We start from the raw sequence: 25,816 nt of genomic DNA on the forward strand, positions 1-25,816 counted from the left end.
TGCAAGAGGGGCCGCGGAGTTTCATCGCCTTCTAATGTCTTTGGTCTAAGACGCCGCACACATTTATTTATTCGGTGTCTTATTGTGCTGCGGTGGGTGGACAGATTTCCCCTGGGAAAAGTCGAACTAGAGCTGAACCAAGTTTCTTGACATACATTTGCACTTCCGATTAAGAATATGGCGTTCGGTTTCCTCCGCTTGCAAGGCCAAACATTTTGAGTTCTGCCCTTGTGTTTTGTGGGTAATGACGATATTGCACCACGACACAAACTACGCATTTGGGAGCAAATGGAAGATTGTGCAATGTTAGTTGCGAGGCAAGGAGAGGGACGGTTTGTCCTGAAGTGACGAATTGCTTGTCAATGCTGCAGACAGTATGCCGGTGATGGATGGCGGCGTATGGATGTTGGCTCCGATGCGGCTGTGCTCTGCCGAGGGCCACCCAGAGCAAGTGGAGCACACAAATGCTCATTTATCTGCATGACTCTAAAGCAGGGGTGTCAAACTCAGTTCCTGGAGGGCCGCTTGCTGTCCTGCATGTTTTCCATCTCTCCCTGTTGCAACGCACCTGATTCAAATGAACAGGTTCAATGTCAGGCTTTGCTTGCCGATGAACTGAGTTTGACGCCCCTGCTCTAAAGCTTAAAAAGGGGACATCGCATGGGAAAACGACTTAAGTGAACACGCATATATATTTGTTGTTTTTAAAGCATTTCACGACATCAACCGCTACTGCACAAACTGTATAACGGAGCGTCACTGTTTCCTCAAATGTTATTCTACTTTGCAAAAATATTGGTGTACTTCCAGGCTGGTCCGAGCCATGATAGCCACTGGCTGCCATCCGCCCCCCAACCGCATGTTGACACTCACGACGGCCTGTCGACGACAAATTTTCAGCGAATGACCGCTGCACCTGATGAGACAAATTGGCATTTATAGTTCACAATGTTAGAAAAGCTCGAAATGTATGAAAGAAAACAGACCCATGACAGGTGGTCGACTGAAATGTTGTAAACACTGATCTTAGCGATGCTAATACACCGTTGTGACAAATAAAAACACCAATGATGTAGTGAAACATTCTTTATTCACGCCATTTTCTACTCCAGCTATGTTAAAAGTTAACATGTTTCAGTCCTCTAGTTCCTATGAACTCTCATTCATCTGTGTACACACTATATAAAAAAAAAAGTCAAGATAATATGTTTAGAAATCCAAGAGGGGTCAATGTGGCGAGGAGAGCTTCTCAAATACCACATTGACTTCTTTTTTCCCCTCCACCTTCCGTTTTTTTTTTTTTTTTTAAGACAAAGAGCATATCGAACAAGGCATTTGTAGCAGAGCTCAGAAATGGGGCTTCACATCTGTAAAGCACTTTTAAACTGTACAGCTCACGTCGAACAACACTACCGAGATGGGTCACACACAGAGCATGAGTGGCAACGTGGAAACGTTCCGTCAATGTTTGGACTCACAAAACACAATGCCACGCGATGAAAAAAAAAAAAAAAAGCCGTAGAAGAAAGAAAACAAAACTTCTCTTTAATTTCTTAAGCATTTCATAGAAATAAAAACAAATCGGAGTAAACAAATAAGAGACTATATTTACAGTGAGGTAAAACACATTGGTCTTTAAAATGGAGGTATTTTCTTTTTTCAAATATTTTTTTTTTTTTTTTCGGTTATGATGATGATGTTCAGTTTCAGGATGACTTCTACAAAGCGAATGGACAATCGCGTGCAGTCTTGGCATTCGAAAAGTTAATGACAAAAAACAAACAAAGTAACACTGCTAATCAAGCTAGCTTCCTGCTACTTTTCACGCCACAAGAGCTTCACTGCAGCCTTTCCGAGCACTTTTGGACCCCAAGTAACATTGAAATCCCTGTAGGTGAGCGGGTGGGCTACAACTTGCTCGTTTCCTAAACCGTTTTCCGAGCAACTCGTCCTGTTCACAGTGTGGATCACGTAAGCATTGAAACTAAATCGACGAACCTGTGCGGACGATGCCCTGACGGTTGTTTTGCATAAATAAAACAAAGAGAGTGACAGAGAGGACGACCAGTGTTGCGGATATTTGCGCGCTCGCACGCTGCCGCCGTGACCTTTACGTCGTGATGCGGCTTGTGCTCCCATTGGTCGTTCATGCTCGGATGCTGGCTCGATACATTCACAGCTGTTTATGGTCTGAGGTGGTAGAGCTGCTGGCATAGTTTTCGGTGTCCCTCTTTTTAGAGCAGGAAAACGGCTACTCGCCAAGAAAAGGCATACAGTACACGTGCGGTATACCTGACAGGCTTGGGAGACACCAAGTCGCGCAGACAAGGCAGCTCGCGCCCACTGATTGCTAAATCGGAATCACAAACAGATTTTTTTTTCATCAAAGAGACAGGAATTGGTTTAATCACAGCTCACTGAACCAGATAGAAAAGTGGACCGTGATGTTAAAAAGTGACTTTTAATTTAGTACAAATTAACCCACGTCGATTCCAATATATGGCAGAATAATATTCCGTTTGCAGATTAATCGCAGATTAAAATTAATTGCAGATTAAAAATAGTTAGAAATAAATAAGTAATGAATAAAATGACTTCTTTTTTTGGTCTATTAACGCTTACAACGATACTAATGCAGATTTGACTCTTTCACAATATTTTGGCCATTAGTATTTTGTTTAATTTTTATAACGGAGCAAAAAAAGCCGATCTTAAAAGCGCTTATATTGGCCGATCAAAGCGATGAGCGTTTGAGTATCCATCCAAGTGTTTCGAAACATACTATCCCCGTTTACGCATGTGCGTTTGTCTCAAGCGTAATTTAAGAATTAAATCCAAATGAATAATTCTAGTCGAGTGAATCCTGAGCTGAGCTGCAAGCTGCAGTGAAGTGTGGCCCTTGGTAGCGATGAGATTAGAGCTCACGGAATGGACAAGAGAGGCGACAAAGCATCAAGGACGTCAAAAAAATTGCCGAATGAAGACAAGGAGCATGAATGTTGTGTTTTTGTACAGTCGGGTCACCTTGGGCTTTGAAAAGAAAAAGTACAAGGCTGCTGGTGACTTTTTAAGACAAGAATGACAGAAATCAGAGTTGAGACATACCAGAGGTGCTGCAGTTTCTGTCTTTTTTGTGTGTGTTTTGTTTTAAGTAATAATCCCAGAGAAATGACATTGCTAATGAAACAAACAAGCCGCACAGCTACAGTCCCGCTTTAAGTTTTGCGATTATTTCACCGACACCACCGATCGCTCTGTTTTGCAGAGGCGAGAGCAGATCGGGCCACAGAACAAAAATGAGTCCGACCAACAGCGAAACCAGGTGCTATATGTGATTTGGGCTGTACGGTTTACCGGCATCCCCTCGCAAAATTGGACCGGTCGCCCGCTAATTTTAACCAGAGATGGCTTTGTGTCCCTTCACGTATTTGAGGTGCAGATTAAAAACATACTTCGTTTTTTCACATCAGGTTTGTCATCAATATTTCTATATTCCATACGTTTTTCTGAAAACGTGCTAAAAAACAAACAACAAAACGAGGGCAGAGGTAGAATTAGCGCAATCATGAATCTTATTTCAACCGCTTGACTTTTGGAGTTTTAAAAGCCATTTCAGCATTTAGTCCATATTCTTGACATGAACGTATGAGTCTGCATATGGACCCGAAATTAATTTCCATTGGAGCCCGATTTTTGAAAGTTGTGAAGGGACGATTTTGATGGCAACAGTGAACAACTTTTATCAGGTGTTCTTCTTGCGGTTAGTTTTCATGACTTGTCGCATATGTACATAAAAGATCCTGTCATTGGTCCCTAAACTTTTAGCTCACAAGGATGACACACACACACACACAACATTGAGCTATGGCTTAGTCTACTTTGAAACTTAAATGTGGTTGGGCAATGTTTTGAATGCAACTGCTGCACAAACAGAAGTTGAGCATGGAATTTAGATTCTCTGCTCAGGGTAACGTCCATCATTCTTTGAAGCGTTTGAAAAAGTTTTTGTGATATGCTGATTGTCCCTGGACAAAAAAAATGATCAATAGGGAGGACGAGCTGTTCGTAGAGTTATTGGCCGAGGCGAGGGCAGGTCATGAAATGGCACCAGAGGGTTGAGGCTGGGTTGTTGTTAGCGCTGTGACGTGATCTTTCCTTTCCCTTCGGGACTTTTTTTTTGGGTGTGCATAGTACGAGCGACTGTATGCTCGGCGTCTTCTGTCACGCAAACATACACAGCTGCATACATGGCAGACACGAATGCTTTGCGGAGCAGCTGGCATGCATCAAGGATTTTTTTTTTTTAAAGCACTGGCACTTTCCGGTAACAGCTGGACTGGAAGGCATGGCGGCAGCTGATTGTTGTTGTTGTTTGTGACTTGAGTATAGAAAATACACATTTTAAATTGCATATGATGCAGCATGTTTGCCACGAGTGAATGAGGTCATCACGTCCAAGTTTTGAGTGTTCAAAAGAAGAAAACCATGCCCTGCCACTCCAAAGAAAAGAAACCACAATAAATTAAACTGACCTTCACATCTCCGTGATAATACAAAGGGGGAGACGGGGATATAATACAACAGTAAGAAAATCAAAACCAGGTGCAAGATCAGAGTAGCCATGAGAAATGTTGCTGAAAATTCTGACCGGACTGCACAGAGGGTGTCTGAAAACTCGGGTCCATACTTTAGTCCTTGGTGCTACTCACCCCGACATCCATGATGAATAATAATGACACTCAAATACTATTCATCATGGCTGAGCTTCAAAGCCATTTTTTTTTAAATCATCCATGGCAGACAGTGATTTATTTTGCTGCTCCCAGTACAAGGAAAATGCTTTCTAAAGAATCGCATAGGACTTCTTTCCTCATAATTTAGCTTGAGCATACGAGTTTCCACGAACTAGGGCAGCCACAAACAACTATCCGCGCTGTGCATTTCTCCACGGTCGAGTCAAACCGACGCTTTTCAATCCCGAGACGAGAACGCATTCGTCTTGCGGGAGCACTTTTGTCTAATGATATTCGTTAAAGAACGCGCCGTTTGTGTTGGTAAATTGTCCCCGCGGATTGGGCTAATGTGACATATCATCACATTAGAAGAAAAAAAACGTACATTGGATGAACGCGATTCGCTCACAGCCCAGCCAAGTGAATCATGAAACGCAAATACACAAATGAGGCGGGCGAGGATGAACATGTAAGGCGGCTCTGCGGTCTCTCAGGGCGATACCAACCGACTGTCTGCTGCTGGATCTACCTGAGGATGTCCGAGCAATGAAGGCCCGTCTGGATGGACTCCCGTTGTCCAAAAGGGTCTTGAAGAGGGTCTTCCTTTCATGAGTGAAGGAACAAGGAGGAAAAACAGGTGAAGGTTTCCTTTTACGTCCACTTTTACTGCCCTCCTCGGGCACCGCCGTCCCTTCATCACATTCAACCGTTGACCCGCCCGTCCGTGGATTCGGGTGTGCAACGCGCCGACAATGTCTTCGGTTCTAAATGCAAAACTCACCGTTTGGCGAGTGAAGGGCGAGAAAGAGAGAAATCATGTCTGCGTTTCCCTCCCGATCCGGAGGAGAGGAAAACCGAATGTCGATGAGAACGAATGTAATGCTAATGATACGGATGCCAGTCCGAAATGCGTCTGCGTGCCTGTTTGCGTTCTACATCTTGATTCCCTCCTGTTGACTGAGCTGGGAGAGGGTCTTCTTGATCCGCAGCGCCGTGAGTCGGGCGGCGCCGTTGGCGTACCAGCACTCTCTCATGATCTTAGCCATGACACGTAACGCCTGCGGAGAGGACAGAGAACAGACTTTCATCACTTCATTGCAACTCTCCGACGGAGTAGCCAGAAATGCCGTCGTATTCCTCCTCGACTGACCGTTCAAAAAAAATTACGCGGGGGTTCCAGGACCCCAAAAGGCTGAATGTGAACCACCGCTTGAAGCAACAGAGAAGTCAACACTAACGGTGCAGCAACACAGAGAGATAACAATACTCATTCTCTACGAAAACCGTCTAACATAACTAAATCATTTTCAGCATTCGAGGTTGCACTCACAGCTTCATGCTGAAAATATTAAAATTGAGAAGAAGACAGAAATCAAGTAAAACGTCCTCAAATATTTTGATGAATTTCATCCGCTATCTGAAAATTATGTCGGGTGGGAATGCACTCATTCGTACTACCTCGCAGCTCTGCCAGCGATTGGGAATGTTCGGCCGAAGCTTCTGCTCGCAAACCACCTTCCTCATCTCCTCCACCGATGGATCGGACTGAACCAGGTCATAGTATGGTAGCTGGTAGTCCTCATGGATTCCTTGAAAAAAAAAGATGTTTTGGGTTTTGTTTTTTTGTGGTAAATACAGGTCAAATTGCATGCTGCCCCCCCCCAAGCCCCCACTCCCACCCCCGACCCCCACTCTTGTGGTTTGCCTGCTACGCTTTTTTGGCCCTGTACCTAATAATGCAGGCATCAATAATTCAACAAATAACTGCACTCTTTTGTTCCATTTATCCAGCATTCAGCCAGGCAATTTGTCAATCTTCCAGTCACTTGAGTGAATCCCGCGCCGCAATCGCACCTCCCATGGAGCAGCGACTGGCAATCTCCCAGAAGACCAATCCCATGGCGTAGATGTCGGCTCGCTTGAAGGATTCAAAGTGTTTCATGTTTATGGAGTCATCCAGTACTTCTGGGGCCATATACCTGGGAAAAAAAAAAAGGATCAATCGGCTGAAAACAATACATGGCACCATTCGCAGTTCATTCAATGAAAAGAATCCAGTCGTATCCAAACTAAGAACCGGCCAACCGGAAAGAAAAAGCTGAACACCAAGCATCCAATACGCCTGCTTCAACATAGAAACGGGACAAATAGGACCAGAGACTCCAATCAAAATTGCTCAATTTGCACAATGCCCTAACTGATAAGGCGCAGTATAATCAATCAGCCTGTGCGTCTTCATTTTTTTAAAATCTGTCATGGCCTTGTTTGTCTGGTGTGCTTTTTTTGTACGCCGTATTCAAAGTGAGAGCGAGTCCGCCTCAGGTACGAATGGATCGACGAACGTGCCAGCACTCATCCGACCTCGCGAGGTGCCCGCCTATGCGGCTCCGACTTACCTTTTGGTTCCCACCCTGTGATTCGGAGCGATGTCAATGGTATCGGTGGCCGAGTCATGCCGGACAGCGAGACCTAAATCTGCAATGCAGCAGGTTCCGTTCTTCTTCACCAGAATGTTCTTTGACTTCAGGTCTCGGTGAGCGATCGCTGGCTTGCCTGCAGGGGAGAGTCCAAAGCGTCACGCTCGCGATCGATTCGGAAATACGGCTCTTTACGTCTCCGCTTATTTTCACGTTTACAATCATGAAAGTGGTTTTGTCTCTACCGGTTCGTAAGACCCGACAAAGTGTTTTCACGTGTGCAAAGGAACGTTATAAAACCCCGTTGTTTTCCGCGCTACTTCCTTTTGACCCTGGGGTTGTTTTCCACAGGCTGTTATCGCTAATGTAAGAGATACTCCCGGCAAATGCGTGCGGTGTTTAACATTCGGAGTCCCGACGTGTAGCTTTTAATTGAAGTGCTTTGCCTAGCGTCGCAAAGTACGACCTTGGAGTGAAATCAAAACGCCAGGACATCCTCCACCGGAAAGATTGGCGAGTGTCGTGAATGTTTTTCCGATCAAATAGTTTCGAATGCTTTGTGTTTGGAACGCTGAGAAATGATTTTCCTTTTCATGTGGTTGTGATTTTTGGATATTGAGTCTTTACCACTGCGCCCAAGAATACTTGCTGTGGCAAAGTACAAAACAGGTCTTTTGACAGCTGGAGAGGCTCTTCGGTTTGCAGCTTTTAGCCTCAGGCAAGTTCAAGTTTGCCTTCCCGATTTGTGCGTGCGGTAGCGGAGGCAATTTTCCGTCCTAGGTAATGGGTACAAACTGATGCTATTTTGAGTCATTTTCATTTTCTTTCTCTCCGGGCTCGAATAGAAAGTGTACAAAAGCATGAGACAGCCTTCCTTTTGTTAAAAGGATTAGTCGGCATTGTGATATGTTTGTTTTGCCATCCATTTGAAGGAGAAGGTTTGATCCGGGGTCATTTGAAGAGTTTCGACACTTTTCTTGCTATTCTTCGCCACTCTCACCTTGCGTTCCAACAATTTCCATGTGGAGGTGGGCCAGGCCACTCGCGGTGGACAGAGACAGCTTGATCATGCCTTCGACGGTGACCGTGTAGCGGTTCAGGTAGTCAAACAGAGAGCCGTGCTCATGATAGTCCGACACCAGCCACAGTTGTGTCCAGGTCCCATTATCTACAGAGAGGGATAAAAACGTACGAGATTTATCGAATCGCGTACAAACACAGATGTCCAGAATCCCCCAAATTTACAGTGATACCGCAAAATATCTTAAAACCAGGGGCCCCGTCACATAGGGGGACGCCGACTAAACATTCAATACCCTTGTGGCATATGAATGACTATTAAAAAAATAAATACAAGTAAAAACATTTCAACCTCAGTTTGAGAACCACTGACAATTTGGAACCGGTTACGTTTTCGGGAAAATGCCTCGAATATTTGCCCAACGCTGTGTAGCAGACACTAATCCACACCAAAGGTTGTTTTCCGACTGCCAATGTACGTTCGGAGATGAAAGAGGAAGAAGGAGACGAGTTCACACTGTGCTAATGGCGCATTTCAATGCCATCCAAAGATTCGAATAAGGTGAGCCACGGGTTGAAAAGACTGCATTTTGTGCCATTCAAAATCGACATTGAATATTGTACTGTGTCATAATAATGCAATTGTATTATTTTATGACAACATATGTTGTGCGGACGGGCGGATAAAAAGGGAATAAACTGGAGGTCAATCGGTTTTCCATAACAGATGTGCGGCGCTTTGTATGCTCACTATGCTGGCTCTGCAAAAAAAACCCCAAAAAAAAACCATTGGAATTCATAATTGATGGGATTAAACAACAAGAACCCGATAGCTGGCGCGTATCCTAAGGCCATCTTGCGACTTGGCTCCCCAGGGGGAAAGAAAATTACGCCTGTAGAATTTGACAGGGAATATGTAACAGCATGCACGTTTATTATATTTCATTCATTCATTCATTCATCTTCCGAGCCGCTTGATCCTCACTAGGGTCGCGGGGCGTGCTGGAGCCTATCCCAGCTGTCTACGGGCAGCAGGCGGGGGACACCCTGAATTGGTTGCCAGCCAATCACAGGGCACACAGAGACGAACAACCATCCACGCCCACACTCACACCTAGGACAATTTAGAGTGTTCAATCAGCCTGCTACGCATGTTTTTGGAATGTGGGAGGAAACCGGAGCACCCGGAGAAAACCCACGCAGGCCCGGGGAGAACATGCAAACTCCACACAGGGAGGCCGGAGCTGGAATCGAACCCGGTACCTCTGCACTGTGAAGCCGGCGTGCTAACCACTGGACTACCGGGCCGCCCGTTTATTATATTTATTCATTCATTCATTCATTCATTCATTCATTCATTCATCTTCCGTACCGCTTGATCCTCACTAGGGTCGCGGGGGGTGCTGGAGCCCATCCCAGCTGTCTCCGGGCAGTAGGCGGGGGATACCCTGAATCGGTTGCCAGCCAATTGCAGGGCACACAGAGACGAACAACCATCCACCCTCACAATCACACCTAGGGACAATTTAGAGCGTCCAATCAGCCTACCATGCATGTTTTTGGGAACGTGAGAGGAAACCGGAGTACCCGGAGAAAACCCACGCTGGCATGGGGAGAACATGCAAACTCCACACAGGGAGGCCGGAGCTGGAATCGAACCCGGTACCTCTGCACTGTGAAGCCGGCGTGCTAACCACTGGACTACCGGGCCGCCCGTTTATTATATTTATTCATTCATTCATTCATTCATCTTCCGTACCGCTTGATCCTCACTAGGGTCGCGGGGGGTGCTGGAGCCCATCCCAGCCGTCTCCGGGCAGTAGGCGGGGGACACCCTGAATCGGTTGCCAGCCAATCGCAGGGCACACAGAGACGGACAACCATTCGCACTCACACTCACACCTAGGGACAATTTAGAGTGTTCAATCAGCCTGCCACGCATGTTTTTGGAATGTGGGAGGAAACCGGAGCACCCGGAGAAAACCCACGCAGGCCCGGGGAGAACATGCAAACTCCACACAGGGAGGCCGGAGCTGGAATCGAACCCGGTACCTCTGCACTGTGAAGCCGGCGTGCTAACCACTGGACTACCGGGCCGCCCGTTTATTATATTTATTTTATTATAAAATTAATCAATGAAAAAGAACGGGATCGAACGCGCAAGCAGTGCCTTGTGCGCAGGCGTAAATGTTTTTCTGAGGTCGGGTTGAACAAAAGACTCAGCCTTGAAGACACACAACATTTTCTCTTTTCTTTCATTGTCTCAACAGGCCCATTTACACGGGCGGTCAGTGGAGGGAATAATAAGCCACGATTACATTTGCACTGCACTGCGACAGTTTCTTCTCGACGGCAGGCCGCTCGGTGTTTGTGTGTTGCCTCTCGTCTTTGTTTTCGAAATTCCGTATTCAGAAAACGACGCGCGGCCGAAGACGCGTATTGTTGCATCCGATGTCTGCCGCGTCTCCACTGGGGAGTTTTACTCCTCCACACTGTCTAGCGAGTCTGCCCGTTCCCACCGAACAACCGCCTGCGCGGCTTCACCTGGAGCAACAATTTCCCTTTGTAGACAGAAATCTCAAGGCTCACCTGTATTCGAGCTGCCAACGCATACATTTGCAGATGATCGCATTGTCAGAAGGAACTCTTTTGAACGCGGCTTGAATTTATTGCGACACTTTATGGGACCCTATCAAACATTCCAACATTTTTATTCCTCTCTAAAATAGTGATATTGTTCTTGAACATCCATCATCCACCTAAGCGTCTCAGACGAGCAGGCGAGCCGACACTCTTGGGAGTAGCTCACCTTTGTTGTCTGCGGCGATGAAGCCCAAAATGTTCTCATGTCGCAGCATCACGGTTTGGTAGATCTCAGCTTCTCGGAACCAAGACCGCTCCTCCCGGGAGGAGAAAATCTTCACAGCCACTTCCTCGCCACGCCATTTACCTCGCCACACCTCCCCAAAACGCCCCTTCCCTATGCTTTCCTGGAGGATGATGGTCCTGGCAATTGTTCTCTGGACAAGAAGAGGCAGGCCTGTAGATAAAGCAGATTTTAAAATTTAAAAAAATGCTAACATCAATGGTAACATAAGTGAAGGTTAAAAAAATATATAAATACAAATAAAAAATAGAGAAAAAGTGAAAAATGTCGTTTCTGGGCTCGCAAATTAAACCTCAGAAACGTTTATCCAGCTCACATGCTTCAATAATAAATTTGGCAAACTGCTGAGAAGGAAGCAAAACACCAGAATTCATTTCAAATCCTCAGCTGATACCGAGACCCCACGCAAACAGACATAAAACACACAGTCTGACTGTGAAAAGTAATTAGAGGAAACAAAAAAAAAGCCCACACCTCACATTGACACATTGCACCAGTGGCATGCACAATTGCACATTGTGCAATATGGTGTAAAATAGCTGGAAGGACTGGAAGCAAGCGCGCTCTTGGCAGCCTGCGCGAGGTGCCACACTCTCCACAGAGAGACGACTGAAGCCAGAACAGACAAGTGTGTATGGCGAGAAAGTGTAAATACTGCATCTATGCTCTGAATTAGCTTATAGCCGATCATCTGCTCAGGTGTGAGTGCATGCATATCATACACACAGAGGCATATTAACATTATATAACGGTAGGCCACAAAGAACAACCAATAAAAATAAAAAGTGAGTGTTTCACTCCGAATGCCCCTTTTCTCGATTTTGCGTCGGCTCTTTGCATTCCCGACAATGAGGGCAGGTTGTGGTTATGCAATGACAGACAATGAAGAATGAAAGTTGAAATCACATTCCTCTGCATCATTTGACGGCAATTGTGGCTGGCGCTGCAATTTAAATGTCAGACATTTGCTTGATTAAGTGACAAAAAAAAAAAAGCCAACTCAACCTCGCGTGTGGCATTAACTGCAATGAATCAATTATATTTTCTTGATTTAATGTGACATTAGGGCGGCCCGGTAGCCCAGTGGTTAGCACGTCGGCTTCACAGTGCAGAGGTACCGGGTTCGATTCCAGCTCCGGCCTCCCTGTGTGGAGTTTGCATGTTCTCCCCGGGCCTGCGTGGGTTTTCTCCGGGTGCTCCGGTTTCCTCCCACATTCCAAAAACATGCGTGGCAGGCTGATTGAACACTCTAAATTGTCCCTAGGTGTGAGTGTGAGTGCGAATGGTTGTTTGTTTCTGTGTGCCCTGCGATTGGCTGGCAACCGATTCAGGGTGTCCCCCGCCTACTGCCCGGAGACGGCTGGGATGGGCTCCAGCACCCCCCGCGACCCTAGTGAGGATCAAGCGGTACGGAAGATGAATGAATGTGACATTAAAGCAGAACTCCAATCGTACGAATCAATCCAATACGCTGATTCAGGGTTGGAGCATCACACTCTTGACCAGTGTCTGATTTCGGAGAAAACAAGAATTACAGATGCTGCAAAGAGATATCATTTTAACACTTGGTCTTAACTGAACCAAACTGCATCCAATTACTCTTCCAAGCAGAGCAGTCGCTTGTTTGGTGCACAATAATCACTCTTGTTTTGTTGTTGTTGTTGTTTTTCCCCCCCACAAACAAACAAAATGAGTAGGTCAGTAGCAGCATACCCGATCCTGAACCTGAGGTGGTCATATCATAGATGAGGTCCTTCAGCGTCGTTCCAACGGTGATAAAAGGGTGGTCCATGGAGGGATCCTCCTCGTTGGGCACGCGGTGGTGGTGGTGGTGATGGTGGGGCCCTGCCCCGCCGGCCCCCAGCCCCCGGTGGCTGTGGCAGACGTAGAATGCCAAAACCAGCAGCAAGCAGAAGATACACACCGGCCCGGCAATCACTGCGGCAAGAGCCACGGGTCCCAGAGATGGAGTCTTTGCAGTAGGGACTGCAAGAAAACACGCGGAAAAAAAGTCTTTGAATGCTCTGTCCAAGCCCTCTGGGAAGACACTGACAAGTGCGAGCGCAAGTTCCTTTTGAAAATATTCAAAGAATTACGTGCGGTCTCACCAGGGAAAACGGTGAGGTCAGGGTCCTTGTTGCAATAATCGGTGGTACAGCAAATGGGATAAAGGCCCGTGTCGTGCTTGAAGGATGGGGCGCAGATGAAGGGTCGATCCCGCGGGAACAGCTCTTTTTCGGGAACGCACTGGCGCAGCTCCGTCGTCAAGGTGTTGCCCGTCTTGCGGATGTTGACGAAACAGACGCCATCTGTTGTGCAGCTCGAGTTGGCACTGCAGCGCTCGCAGTGACACTGGAGGGCTGGAGGGGAAAAAAATCAGGGCGAAATGAGTTTACAAATGAGGTAAAAGTGTCTGTTGCCAATATTAGGGAATGGAAAGTCCCTGACGGAATGAGACGACACGTCAGTAAAATTGCACTTGTACCACAGCACGCTCCTTCGGGATGTTTGATGTTACTCGGAGTCTTGCGGTCAGACGGACCCTACACTCAGTTACAGAACAGCTACTGTAAGGGGAGCACCGAATTTTTTTTTTTGGTTGATCTAATAGGATGTGCTTTGCCGTTAATCACATCGTGAGGGGTGCGATACTCCCACCCGTAGCTACCGGTCTGCGTTGGGAGCGGCCACGCAGCAACCAACTCCAATCTGGGACGAAACTCCCGAGACGGAGCCGAGACCACCCCCACGAGGCACTCCCAGAACGTGGGAGTGGAGAAGATGGAATGTTTTGATGCGAGTCCAGACCTCCGTACCAAACGGACCCTTGTGGGATCCGTTTGGACATGCTTCATGTGATTGAGTGACCGACACAACCGCGCTTGGTTTAAGTGCAGCTTTTCAGATTTGTCACCGCGGGCGACTTAATGATACGAGTGCGTGGCAGAAATAAGCGCAGGTTAAGACGAGCTCCCGCTGTCACACGGCGGAATGATACTCCGCATTCTAGATTGTGCATCAGCAGTCAGTGTCTTCCTGCTCTCAGTCTCCTCTCAAATAAAAATGTAACATCCTAAGACAAAGTATAACACAGCTGTTCTAAAATGCACTACACCCGACCTCCCCCCCCCCGTTTTCCTTTCCGGTATCATTGGAACAGACGCGAGGCCATCAGCGATTGACAGCTTCGCCTTTGCAGTTTTTGCAGGCACGTCATAACCTTGCCCACGGCTCATGAATTGACACTGGGACGCTGCATTGCAAAATTGCTGACTGGCAAGAACGTTTCATGTCCCCGATTGCGGTTCGGCTCCAGTTTCTGAAGTTTTACGGCCTTCAAACTGCTCCGTAGTCCAATAAACATGACCGGTTTCTCGAAACAGAGTCTGTTCTTGATACACCAGGTAGTGGAAGCTTGCTACTACTGCCACTGATGAAAAAAAAAAAGAATAAAAATGCTGGCGCAGGTGCTCGCACAAAGCCAGGGGAAAGAGTATGAAACCCAGCGGACATTCTTAAAGCTAAACGAGAGTCTCCGACGCTGATGGTTTATTGCGTCGTCTCCATTGCTGGGTTGATTGGACCCTTCTTCTTCCATGATGTAACCGGTCACACAATCATTAACGTTTTTGAGGTCATTTTGATGAAACTTTCAAATTGGAACTGAACTGCATGCAGGGACAGAAATAGAAAAAAAATATATTTTGCAACACTACTCCAAAGCCAATTGGGAAGCCGCGGGCATGCGCAGGCAGGTACTTTGTGATGCACTCGACACGTACGGATCTCTTATTGCCAAGACTGGATTCATGTCGACATGGCCTCATTTATTCATTATCCTTAAAGTGTCCTTCCCCCGAGCACAGACTAGACAGTAGCTCATTGATATATCGGTCGTGGCTGACTAGGTTAAGACAAAAACAACGCACCTAGTAGGACAAGATCTTTAAATAATTAACCCGGCAGACCATGCATAGTCTGTGATGTTTGGTCGCTGAGAGGAATAGTATGAAAATGACACCAGCGGGATTCTGATGAGACATCTGCAAAGTGGCGCTACAAGAAAATGCGAAGGAAAAAAATGTTGGCAGTCGAGGAATGATTTCATCTACCAGCAGACTTCCTCGTCCTGGAAATGAGCTTGCGTTGAGGGTGAAAAGTCCAGACTGACGTTTTTTTTTTTTTAACAAGTATTTGTGTGCCCGTGTGCTGCATGTGATGGGCGGGTCACTGGAAAAAGAAAAAAAAACTAACCTCAAGACAGCAGACAGCTAAATAAAAGCCAGATGACACTGATCTACCCTGACTCAACCTCAGGACAAGAGAATTCTGTCCGTCGCATCAAAAGACGAACATGCGCAGACAGCAGTCTAGACAACAAAATAACTTCCGGCAAAACACCTGGGAATGCTCGCGGTTTACGCGGTTTCTGCGTCAAGCAAACACAGCGGCACACGGGTGCGAGCGTTTTTCTCAAAACGGAGACTCTCCAGTTCAAATGTGCAAGCCCTTCGAAAAATATGAAAGGGCAGACGGGCAAGGTCAGTCTCAGTTCCGATGCAGTTCACTTAATCTAAGACAAAAGCTTTGAACGACACCAGTGAGGGAGGCAGACGAAACAAACAAAACATGGAGCAAAAAGTTTGCTCCGTTGCGCCTAAGGCTTTTTTTTTCCCCGGCTTCTGAGAAATTGTGCGTTCAATTTTCTCTTCTTATAGTCCCTTTTCAATCACCCGTAAATTGATGCTAATGAAGCTTCGCATTGACGGCCAATTGTTTCACTTCAGTGCGACATCATTAATAAAAGTGATGTCAAATGTAGGGCAGCCCGGTAGTCCAGTGGTTAGCACGTCGGCTTCACAGTGCAGAGGTACCGGGTTCGATTCCAGCTCCGGCCTCCCTGTGTGGAGTTTGCATGTTCTCCCCGGGCCTGCGTGGGTTTTCTCCGGGTGCTCCGGTTTCCTCCCACATTCCAAAAACATGCGTAGCAGGCTGATTGAACACTCTGAATTGTCCCTAGGTGTGAGTGTGAGTGCGAATGGTTGTTCGTTTCTGTGTGCCCTGCGATTGGCTGGCAACCGATTCAGGGTGTCCCCCGCCTACTGCCCGAAGACAGCTGGGATAGGCTCCGACCCTAGTGAGGATCAAGCGGCTCAGAAGATGAATGAATGTCAAATGTATTCTATTGTGTGGGGAATTACACCAATCGTTGACTCATGTTAATGATGAATAATAATCCAGATCGTAAGAAGCAGCGTGCACCCTCCAGGTGGCCAACAATTTGGGATTTTTTTTCAGACGATGAAAATGCAGTTGTGAAGAAAAAGGGAGGGCTAAGATGACAGCTTTATTCATTCTTAGCAGAGGAAGATGGCTTTAACAGCCTGTGGAAAATAACAACCCTCTTAACCTGAACATAAATCACAATTAGGATAGCGATAAGATTTCGTCACTGTCGTCCCAACAGTTGAATACACATTAATGGGAAAGCTGTAGAGACCACAAAACTGAACTCTATCTGTGGATGTAGAATGGGCTCCGAAAGTCGTATTGTCCGAGAGCAATACGGGAAAAACTCTCTCTTCCCTGTCCACACAATTGTCGGACAATGCATGGCGACATCCGCGCGGTATCAGCGGGCAGCGACGTTTGAGCGTTGGACAGAAAAGAAGTGACGTGAGCAGGGGAAGGGAGCGAGCGGGACACAAACGCTACAGTCACCGAGCAGGGCTCGCCAGAGGGGAGATGGATGCTACGAAGCGGTTCCGTCATCAAGATTGGAATTTATTACCGCGTTATTCACTTTGATTTCAAAACTCAAGAGTAAATATCCGGTGTTGTGGACGGCGGCAGTTCGATGGCATCCATGTAAAGCGAATTTAGTTTTATGATGAAGGTGGGAAAACCCGAAGAGAAAGCAGCTTTCACAAGTCGTAAAAAAAAAAAACACATCACGAGAAGACTCCACGACTGCATTTTCAATTTACGCACACTTTTACGACATGAAGTACAGCAATAATGTGACCGCTCACACTTGCTCGTGGGCCTCCCCTACTACTATTTTGTCTTTTCCGCGTGAACAATTTGACAGCGGTAGCTAGGCAACAATGGAACCTAAAGCTATCGTCAGCAGCTGAACCGCGTTTTATCTCAACATCCTCGAGCAGTAAAAGCCAAAGTGGGGCTTCGCCTAAAATCTCTCCCTTCTGTCATATCAAGCTTTCGCCCGCCTGTCTTAAGTGGCTCATGCTATATCGCCTTTTCCCAAAAATGGAGACGGTGTGGGGCAAAAATGATTACTAACGGAGGCTTCACTGTAGACCACCGGCGGGGGGGGGAATGTAAATCTTCGGTGTGAATGTTGAGAGTTTCATACTGAAAAGTGAAATAACACCCCAGGCTTGAAAGTTGGAAGGCCCCGAGGATGTTGTAACTCCACATGAGAACCACGTTGCCGGCATAAAGTCAACCACCTGACTAAAAAACTTCACTTACGATCACTTGATGTGATGAAACAATCTCATGCTAGTCACTCGGTGTCAAAACCGGAGCTCTGAGCACTTTGCTCTTTTTCACAAAACGCACATTACAGTAAGTCGGTCAACCACATCAAGCGGTGCACAACCGCTAACTGCTACTAATCCGTAGCATTGTTAATGCGGCGCTTCTGTTACCGTAGCGGCTAGCGCTAATGCAATACCGGTAATGGCTTGCGTATGTCGTCTCTGTGTTATGCTAAGGACTGTCCGTGTTTTATGTGTTGTGTTGTGTTTATTATTTTACTTTATGTTAACTGTTTTGTTAAGCGCTTTCACACCAGCTGCCGCTGTTGTGAAAGCGCTATATAAATCAGCATGTATTGTATTGTAAGGTAGTGCAAGGTGGCAACGGAAATCAACACACACAAAGAAAAAAGTTGTTTTGACAACGTGTACATCAAATGCCATTGTCAAGAGTTACCAAGATTAGAATTTTGTGGATATTTTTAAGATAAGATAAGAAAACCTTTATTAGTCTCACAATGGAGAAATTCCCAATTCACAGCAGCAAAGTTATGAAAGTAAGAAGTAGAACAACAAAATAAAGGAGCTGCTGGAAAGGCAGCCACTCTCGCGGCGCCATTTTGAAGTCAAAAATAACAAAAATAACACAAGACAACACATAGGACACAGACAGTCGTTCAATCTTCACCAATTTTCTGCATACACTTTGTTGTCTGAAGCGGGGCAAACTAATCTTGCTTCCTCTCTAGTGACTCAGTTAGTGACTCGTGGGACTTGCATTTGGCAAGAAATGATTCCGGTTCAGATTTCCTGCGGCAATTTCTTCTCCGCCCAGCAAAGCTCACCCATCTTCCCTGACGATACACATAGTTTCTAAAAAACGGATTTATTTACTTTCCTGTCCAGTTCCAAACTCGCCATCCTGTACATCATGTAAAAGGTTTTTCGACTTGCTTTATTCATCGTGGCCCGCAGCAACTTGAATTTGGGACCAGAGCAGCAAAATAAATTTGCTGTTCCAATGAAATGACAACTTTTAGAGATTAATTCTTGCTAATATTCATTGTAGTATATGAATGATAGTCATGACACATTTGGGTCACTTTGATAGGAACATTTTTACCTGTAATCAACTTCCAGGCAAACCTAAGTTGCTTATGTTTCATATTTCATGGGCTGATATGAATTTAATTCCACCAATGCGATGCAGTACGAGGGCCAAGATCATTCCGGTCGCTGTTCAAAAAGTCACAAGAGTTTATCTTGAAATTTGGTTAGATAATTAAGAGCGATTACAACACTGTAGATTGCACAAAGTACATGGCAAGGGAAGGACTCGGGTCCTCGGTTCATTGTAACCTTACATAATTTATTTATTTTTCCTCGATTTTTGCACGTTAATTAACTCTTGAAATGTAGAGGCACTATCTTTTCAAATAAGAGCGTGATTTGTTTTGCAGAAAAAAATAAGTTCCCAAAAGACTGGCAAGGGGAGACGCATCAAAGTCCTCTTTCAAGCTTTCTTTCGGAAAAAAACTTAAAAGCCCAATTTTTGACAGGAGGCGCTTAAAAAGATTTCTAAATGTTCAAAGCTATCGCTTCCCTGAGCGCCGCGAGAAGTGCAGCGTATGACATTTCAAACACCTCTCCTAAATTTAACACCATTCCCTGCTGTACTCTCGCCCAACTCACGTGGCAGCCGCCAAAGTCTTTGACTTGGAAACCAATGCACCCCGTTTCCCGGAGAACAGAAAACATATACAGATAATTAGTGTCCTGGCGCTCAAAACAACGGCGATCTCAGTACGGCTGAGAATAATTGTGATCGTTACAGCAGCGGACAACGTCTGAATACTGAATGAATACTGGTTTTACAGAACTCAAACGTCATCTTTTCCCCCCATTGTTGCACCGAAGAACTTCCTGCATCCAGTTTGTGTATTTTAGTCGTTCCTGCGTGCTTGTTGCCCTGCCCCCCGCCCCAATCTCATTCCTGAGATCACTCACGGGAGTCGTGTGTGAGCGAGCTAATGCATTGGCCCTCTTTTCTTCCAGCAAGATCTTTCACCTTTGACAGTCATTTCCATAGGTCAAGGCCCCACAAACCGTATCCTGCCCCCCCCCCCCCCCCCCGTCCCCCATTTCGCCGTTCCACTCCGGCCGGCTCTTTGTCGACACCAGATGTGCTCTTGCAAAATCTGTACGCGGGGGCAAGAAGAGGAGAGCGGCTACGTGCCCTTTGAATTGTTTGTCCTTGCGAGAGCAAAAGCTGAGCGGTGCGGTGTCAACTAAATTTTGGCTCACGCTAGAACTGGTTCAGAGGGCCAGATACTGTCCTTGACACCGGGTAACTGGAAATCAATTTCAGGTTCGGATCATGGGGGGGCGGGGGGGCGGACTTCACTCCCAGTTGTTCCTGTTGGTGACATCATCGTTAGTCTAAATGAGATGACAGCGTCAAAAGGTAGAAACACATTTAGTTAGTCACCCTCGTTAGTCACCCTACATTATTTCATGATTTTGACACAATCTCCGTTGTTCGAATGAATCGGAATACATCAACACCACCTTTTGAGACTGCCCACCCCCCCAAAAAAAGAATTTGCAATTTTGTTGCAGTTATTGGCACCAACAAGACAATTATAAGATTAACACAGTGAAGAAACGTAACAGATGTGCGTTTTACTCAAATGAAATGTGTGCGCTGATGCTCCACTGACAAGCGACAACCACTAAAAAAAATCCCCAAAATGCATTGACAAAACAACGTTTACAGCACACTTACATTTCTAAGCAGTGTTTGCTTGCGGTGACAGATTTTGCCACACGCGCTTCGGAAAACAGCTGCACCTGCTTTATACCATGACAGATGAAACTACGTCAGCTTTATGTGAGTTTTTTTTCTAAAGCAACAAAGAAAAGGATAAGGACAGCCATAGAAATTGAGAATGGGAGGGGAATCAGACCGTACATCTGTCTGGCGCGCTCTTCTGATGAATATGGAGCAGTTTGATTAAAAGGTTAAATGGCCTGACAGCTGCGTGAGCCTACACATGTAGACACAAGTAAAAAAAAAAACTCCACAAACTGCAAATATTCTTTGCCTCCTCACCCCTTTTTAGAACAGGTGAGTGCACACATCAGAGCCGACATCCACCATGCTGACCATACACACCAAAAGACGGGGGCAACTGAGGCTACGCCGCGTCAGCCACAATTTAAATGTATGCCTAAACCTCTTCGTCGTATGACAAAGAGTGGGGCTTGATTTAAGACTTTGTTGTGACTTCATGGGGGATGGGATCGGGGAGGGTGCAATATACTTTTTTTGAAACAGTCCTCTGGGTCAGTCGAGTCGGAAAATGTTAACAAGAACAAAGGACCCTTAGTAGCCACTGTGTCCTAATTAGCCGCAAGCTGAATCATCCACTTAAGACAAATAAACGCTTCCCTGAAAATAGACGGCACCTTCCCAAGGAAAAGACAATAAAAAAAAGGCTGTAACTGTAATTACAGTTATCACACACTCGGGGTGGAACGGCTCTGGAAAATTGTTGAGGCGGTTCGGTAGGGCTGTTTCAGTTCAGTTCGTATATGCACAGTTAGCCGGACAACAACCTTTGTTGAGCCAAGGTCCCTATTTGACATGAGAAAAAGCTCACGGGGAAACGAACATGAACACCGAAATAATGACATTGTCTCTACGTTGTCACAAAATTCCATAATTTCTGACGCTGACGACATCCCAGTCATGTCGCGTGGCGTGTAGCATTTTAAAATGTCGTTGCAAAGATTCCCTTTCTTTGCCAACTACACTTTGGCCTGTTTGACTGCCGCGTCTTCTCTTTGCACCTGCCCTCTCCTCGGGGCGAGGTCAGTGATGACCGAATGGGATGGATGGATTTTGCACCGACTGATCTGAACCAGATCTGAGATGGACCAACTCCTCAGAGATTTGAGTGACCAACCTAGAACTACTCCTCCGAATACAGAACCAATCTAGTCATAAGAACACGATGTAACAAAACAATGTGTGGTCGACATGCGTGTTCAGACAGAACAGAGTTACAAATGAGCCTTTGACGAGCGTCTGCCAATGAGATACGTTGAATCATCAGTCTGGGCAAATGCCTTTTTACAGGCAGGCTTTGTGGTGTCTGTGAGCTTGTCTGCAAGCTGTGGACAATCGGCAAAATGACAACAAACAACCCTGGTTTTGTTACTTGGGGAAGGGGGGGAGGGATGAATTTATTTTAAAAATCAATTTGTCTTCAATAACAACTTGATCTCGAATAGTACACCACTCCAAGGCAGATTTGCCGTTTGTTGGATACATCACAGTGGTCCAAATTCATTTGAACTGTTGTTTGTCATTTCGATTGTACGGAGCTGCAATATCTCTCATTCCGTATCCAATCTGCCAGAAAAAACACTCGCCCTTTACAATTGGAGCTTGCGATTCGCCGTTGCCTCCATAAAAAGAGCAGAGTGGAGGGTGTTACTCATTAACGCTTTGGTGCCTCTGAATCGACTGGCTGGTGGCACAGCTACAACCTCCCAAATTAGTTGTGGTTCCTTGGGCCGGGACAACGGACATCCAGGGTCACAGGAATGCTTTGCATTGCTCTTCTACTCGTACCGTTCGGTGGCAGCCCGCAGAGCAATCAACAGGCGGGCAAGAGGAAGGAACGCTACACAGTGTTGACGAAAGTCAACTCTAAATAGCGATTAAGAAGAAGCAGCTGAAATTTTGGAGTGTCCCATTCTTGCATGTCAAACGTGGAGGCGGCCACCCGAGCCCCAAGAAGCTCTGAAATTCTGACAACCGTGAGCTGACAGAGTTATCACTTTTAAACTGCCAGAATGGCAGTGGATCAGAAACGGTGATGCAAGTGTGACAAGTCCATTGCCTCAGCGTTTGTTTCCATGCTGGAAGAGGAGAGTCACATTTGGATCAGTAACTGGTTGAACACCATCACTTCAACCCATGTCATTTTCTTGATACGGGTACCAGATTTTGCAAGAACAGACTCCCGAACCCACCAAAATGGACTTGGCGGGTCGAAATCAGAGAAATTATCTTTTTAGAATGAGATCAACTCAACATTTCACACAGAAACATTTGGCACCAAGCTTTATAGCTGTAGTAAAAATGTGCATCGCCTTAAGTCCCCATCTTATGCATCTTGTGTGATTTCACAAATATACATCGAGACAAAAAAAACTCCACTCAAGCAACCCCAAAATGCACCACTGATGTAGAATAGTGACTACTCTGTCACACTTGGACTGCAATTCATTTGTTTTTACTGTTAGCAGTCCTTTGTGTCGGTCGTAACAGCGGGAACATGACAAACCATCTCAGCGCGATAATTAGATTGGTAAAATGGCCATCTGTTTGTTTTTAGGTCACTCATCCAATTCGCAGAATAAAGATAAAACATTACTGCCAGAGCTCAAATTATGAAACCCACAATGTGACTACTATGCATGCATTAACAGGTTCACTATTTTGCAAGCAAATGACCGTGGAAATGTCATGCCGGTATCCCCGCAACTCTTTTTTTAAAGTGTCGAAATTTAAACTTCAACCGGATTCATCCAAAGAATTTGGTTCAAATTTGGAGGTCCCGCGCCCCTACATGGAGTCTCACGAACAGTGGCGACTCTCAAGCGCAGATAAACCTCCCAAACGGATCTCCCGACATCCTCGCCCGTCATGGACCGTTATTTATTTTTCTGAAAAGGGGGCGCGGGGAGGATCATGTGATGTTGAACAGACAAATGAGCCTGAGGGGTGGGAGGCTGAGGGAGAAGAGGGTAACCGAGAACAAGGACACAGTCTATTAGATGGGTACTACTAGGATGTTATTCGCAATCGTGACACCACCTAATTTAGCTCGGTGCCAGCGTGTGGATGTGTGTGGCTGTTTTGCGTGTGTGCATGCGTAAAAACCACACACAGAAGCATAAAAGACAAGCATAAGCCTTTATGTTGCGCTTAACAGGCGTGGGATCTGCAGGGGCACATTTCATTCTTTTTAGGAGCACTAAAGGGCATGGAAATGTTTCAGTGTTCTGATAAAATATACAGCTATTGATTTAATATATATGTTTAAAATGGGGTGGAGGGTAGTAGATTCCTGACTAATGTAAAGAATGCAACCCCCCCCCCCCCCCCCCCTTTACAATGGACTCACGCCGTGACAATCCAATTGCAGGACAAAGAATGTGGAATTTGCTCCCTCTTCCATGTGTCCTAAAGCCAACATATCAATTCGATCACCGCCCCTAATTCTGAGGCAGCGGGGTGTTATGTGAGGACACCGCTCTGCTTTTAGCATGGGGAGGATGTGATCATCCCCCATTGATGCTGTGTGTGAAAAGCATGCGCCCTTCCACTCATGATAAGGCTCCCCAAGCTACACAAAGGGAAGACGCACAAAGAAAACGCTTGAGTCAGAAAAGCTCACTATAGGATGTTCCCCTAAGATAGGACCTCTTTTTTTTTCTCGGGATGCACATTAACTAATGAACTAGCCAAGCAGCAACACGCTGCAAATGGGTGTGTTACATGGCAACAATAGTGGATGCGGATAAATCAATGATGGGTGGCATTTAAAACTGTTGAGTATTAATTGCATGGTAGTTACCACCGCAACTAAGCACCACTCGGGCTTCTTCCACGCGTTTTCTTTTTTAATTCTCTGTACGGTGCATTATGCGTGCAACCGCAACCCGTTTTCATTCAAAAGACACGCGGAGCAACACAAGCGCCGAAAACGCCAAATTCCACAGCAGCAAAAGGTGACAAGGGTGGTTTGAGTAATAAGCACATTATTAAGCAGATGCATGTCAACCGAGCGGATTAAGTCACGTTAATGCGGAAATGATGACATTATTTGACGCAATCGCCCGCAAGGGTCTTCCACATAATAAATCCGAATGAGAACAACGTAAATTAATTCAATCTACATTCTCACTGGTACGCTGCTTGGTTATCACTCAAACCACTTCCGCTCAAATTTCCAAGTGTTTAAACAAATGTGATTCGTGAGTCTAAATTAAAATACGATTCATTGTCAACAAGTGTATTTCCACTAAATGTGAACTCCAGCAATGTCGCATCGAACTATAACGGTAAACTTAGGGTGGGTGAGGAGGAGGCGATGACATTCATACCGGCTAATAATTTGTTCAAATATTTGCCAGAGGCACTTCCAAAGAACGCGTTCCTCCACAAAGTAAATGAGCAACCAAAGCTTGACAAATAAGCAAACAAATCACCCAGCACTGGGATGCAGCCAACTTTGCGTTTGAGGAACTGGACACACTCCGGACGTACTTCTTTGCACAGCCGAAACCCAAAAGAGGCAGCAAGAAAACGCTTACAACTTCCACCATGAGCTTTTCTAGTCGCCCCTAAAGCCAAGGGTGACTTTTCGTTTCTTTTTTTCCGACCCGGACAAGAAACATTCCACAGTCAAGCAGTAGAAGGCTAGTCAGCGACCCTGCGCCATCTTAGTTTGACACACTCCGCTTCTTGGGGTTTCTTAAACAAAAGAGATTTTCCGCACTACCTCGGAGCCGGCAACAGTCTAACTGAGTGGAAACATGTGGAAAACAGCGAGAACAACTGCTTGTAGTGTGTTAAGAGTAGTTACCGTTATTTTCCTGTATCCTTGTTAAGGAAAACAAGACGATCAAAAGGCATGGTATTGTATCCATCGTGGCTCCCGACCAGACTGGCACCCGAGTGCTAACTTCTCCACGCGCTGAGAATGGTAAGCCCTGATTGGTTGGAGGATCGGCAGGTTCCGCCTACAAAATTAAAAGACTGCAGTTGATTGGTAGAAAGACCCGAACGCCGCACCCATTAAAAAAAATCACTCTTCATCCACTGTAAACAAAAACTGTTACTACTGTATTCAGTATTGTACTAATTAAAAAATACTTCAAATTCGAAAACAAATATATCAAATGTAATTACCTTGTTATTACAATGGCTCACTTTTACTTTCACTACTATTACAACTAACTTGTTACAATGAACCAGCGATATGCTCCTCAAGCAAACTGCTTAACCTGTTTGAGACCATACAATCCATTTATAAATGTTTTATCACTCTAACACGCTTTTAACACACTCAAGTATTAAAAGTATTTCTGAGCACCCCTTCTCAATCTGTCTCTTGCACAGTTTGCCAAATAAGAGCAAAGCAGAGCTGTCTTCTACAACCTAACAAAATTAAACAT

The 25,816-nt window shown here is 45.7% G+C and overlaps 1 protein-coding gene across 1 annotated transcript; it reads right to left on the bottom strand.

Moving 5' to 3' along the window:
• Positions 1-1,071: 1,071 nt before the first annotated feature.
• On the bottom strand, positions 1,072-25,363 carry tgfbr1b (transforming growth factor, beta receptor 1 b). The gene is made up of 9 exons (XM_052054820.1): positions 25,225-25,363; positions 13,166-13,417; positions 12,771-13,043; positions 10,980-11,210; positions 8,151-8,318; positions 7,130-7,286; positions 6,588-6,712; positions 6,192-6,322; positions 1,072-5,791 (listed from the first exon to the last, which is right to left on the bottom strand). Exons 1-9 carry the CDS (start codon positions 25,286-25,288, stop codon positions 5,666-5,668), a joined length of 1,527 nt encoding a protein of 508 aa, XP_051910780.1. The 5' UTR covers positions 25,289-25,363; the 3' UTR covers positions 1,072-5,665.
• Between the last annotated feature and the right edge of the window lie 453 nt (positions 25,364-25,816).

Source organism: Hippocampus zosterae, chromosome 20, assembly GCF_025434085.1.
Source record: "Hippocampus zosterae strain Florida chromosome 20, ASM2543408v3, whole genome shotgun sequence".
NCBI lineage: Eukaryota > Metazoa > Chordata > Actinopteri > Syngnathiformes > Syngnathidae > Hippocampus > Hippocampus zosterae.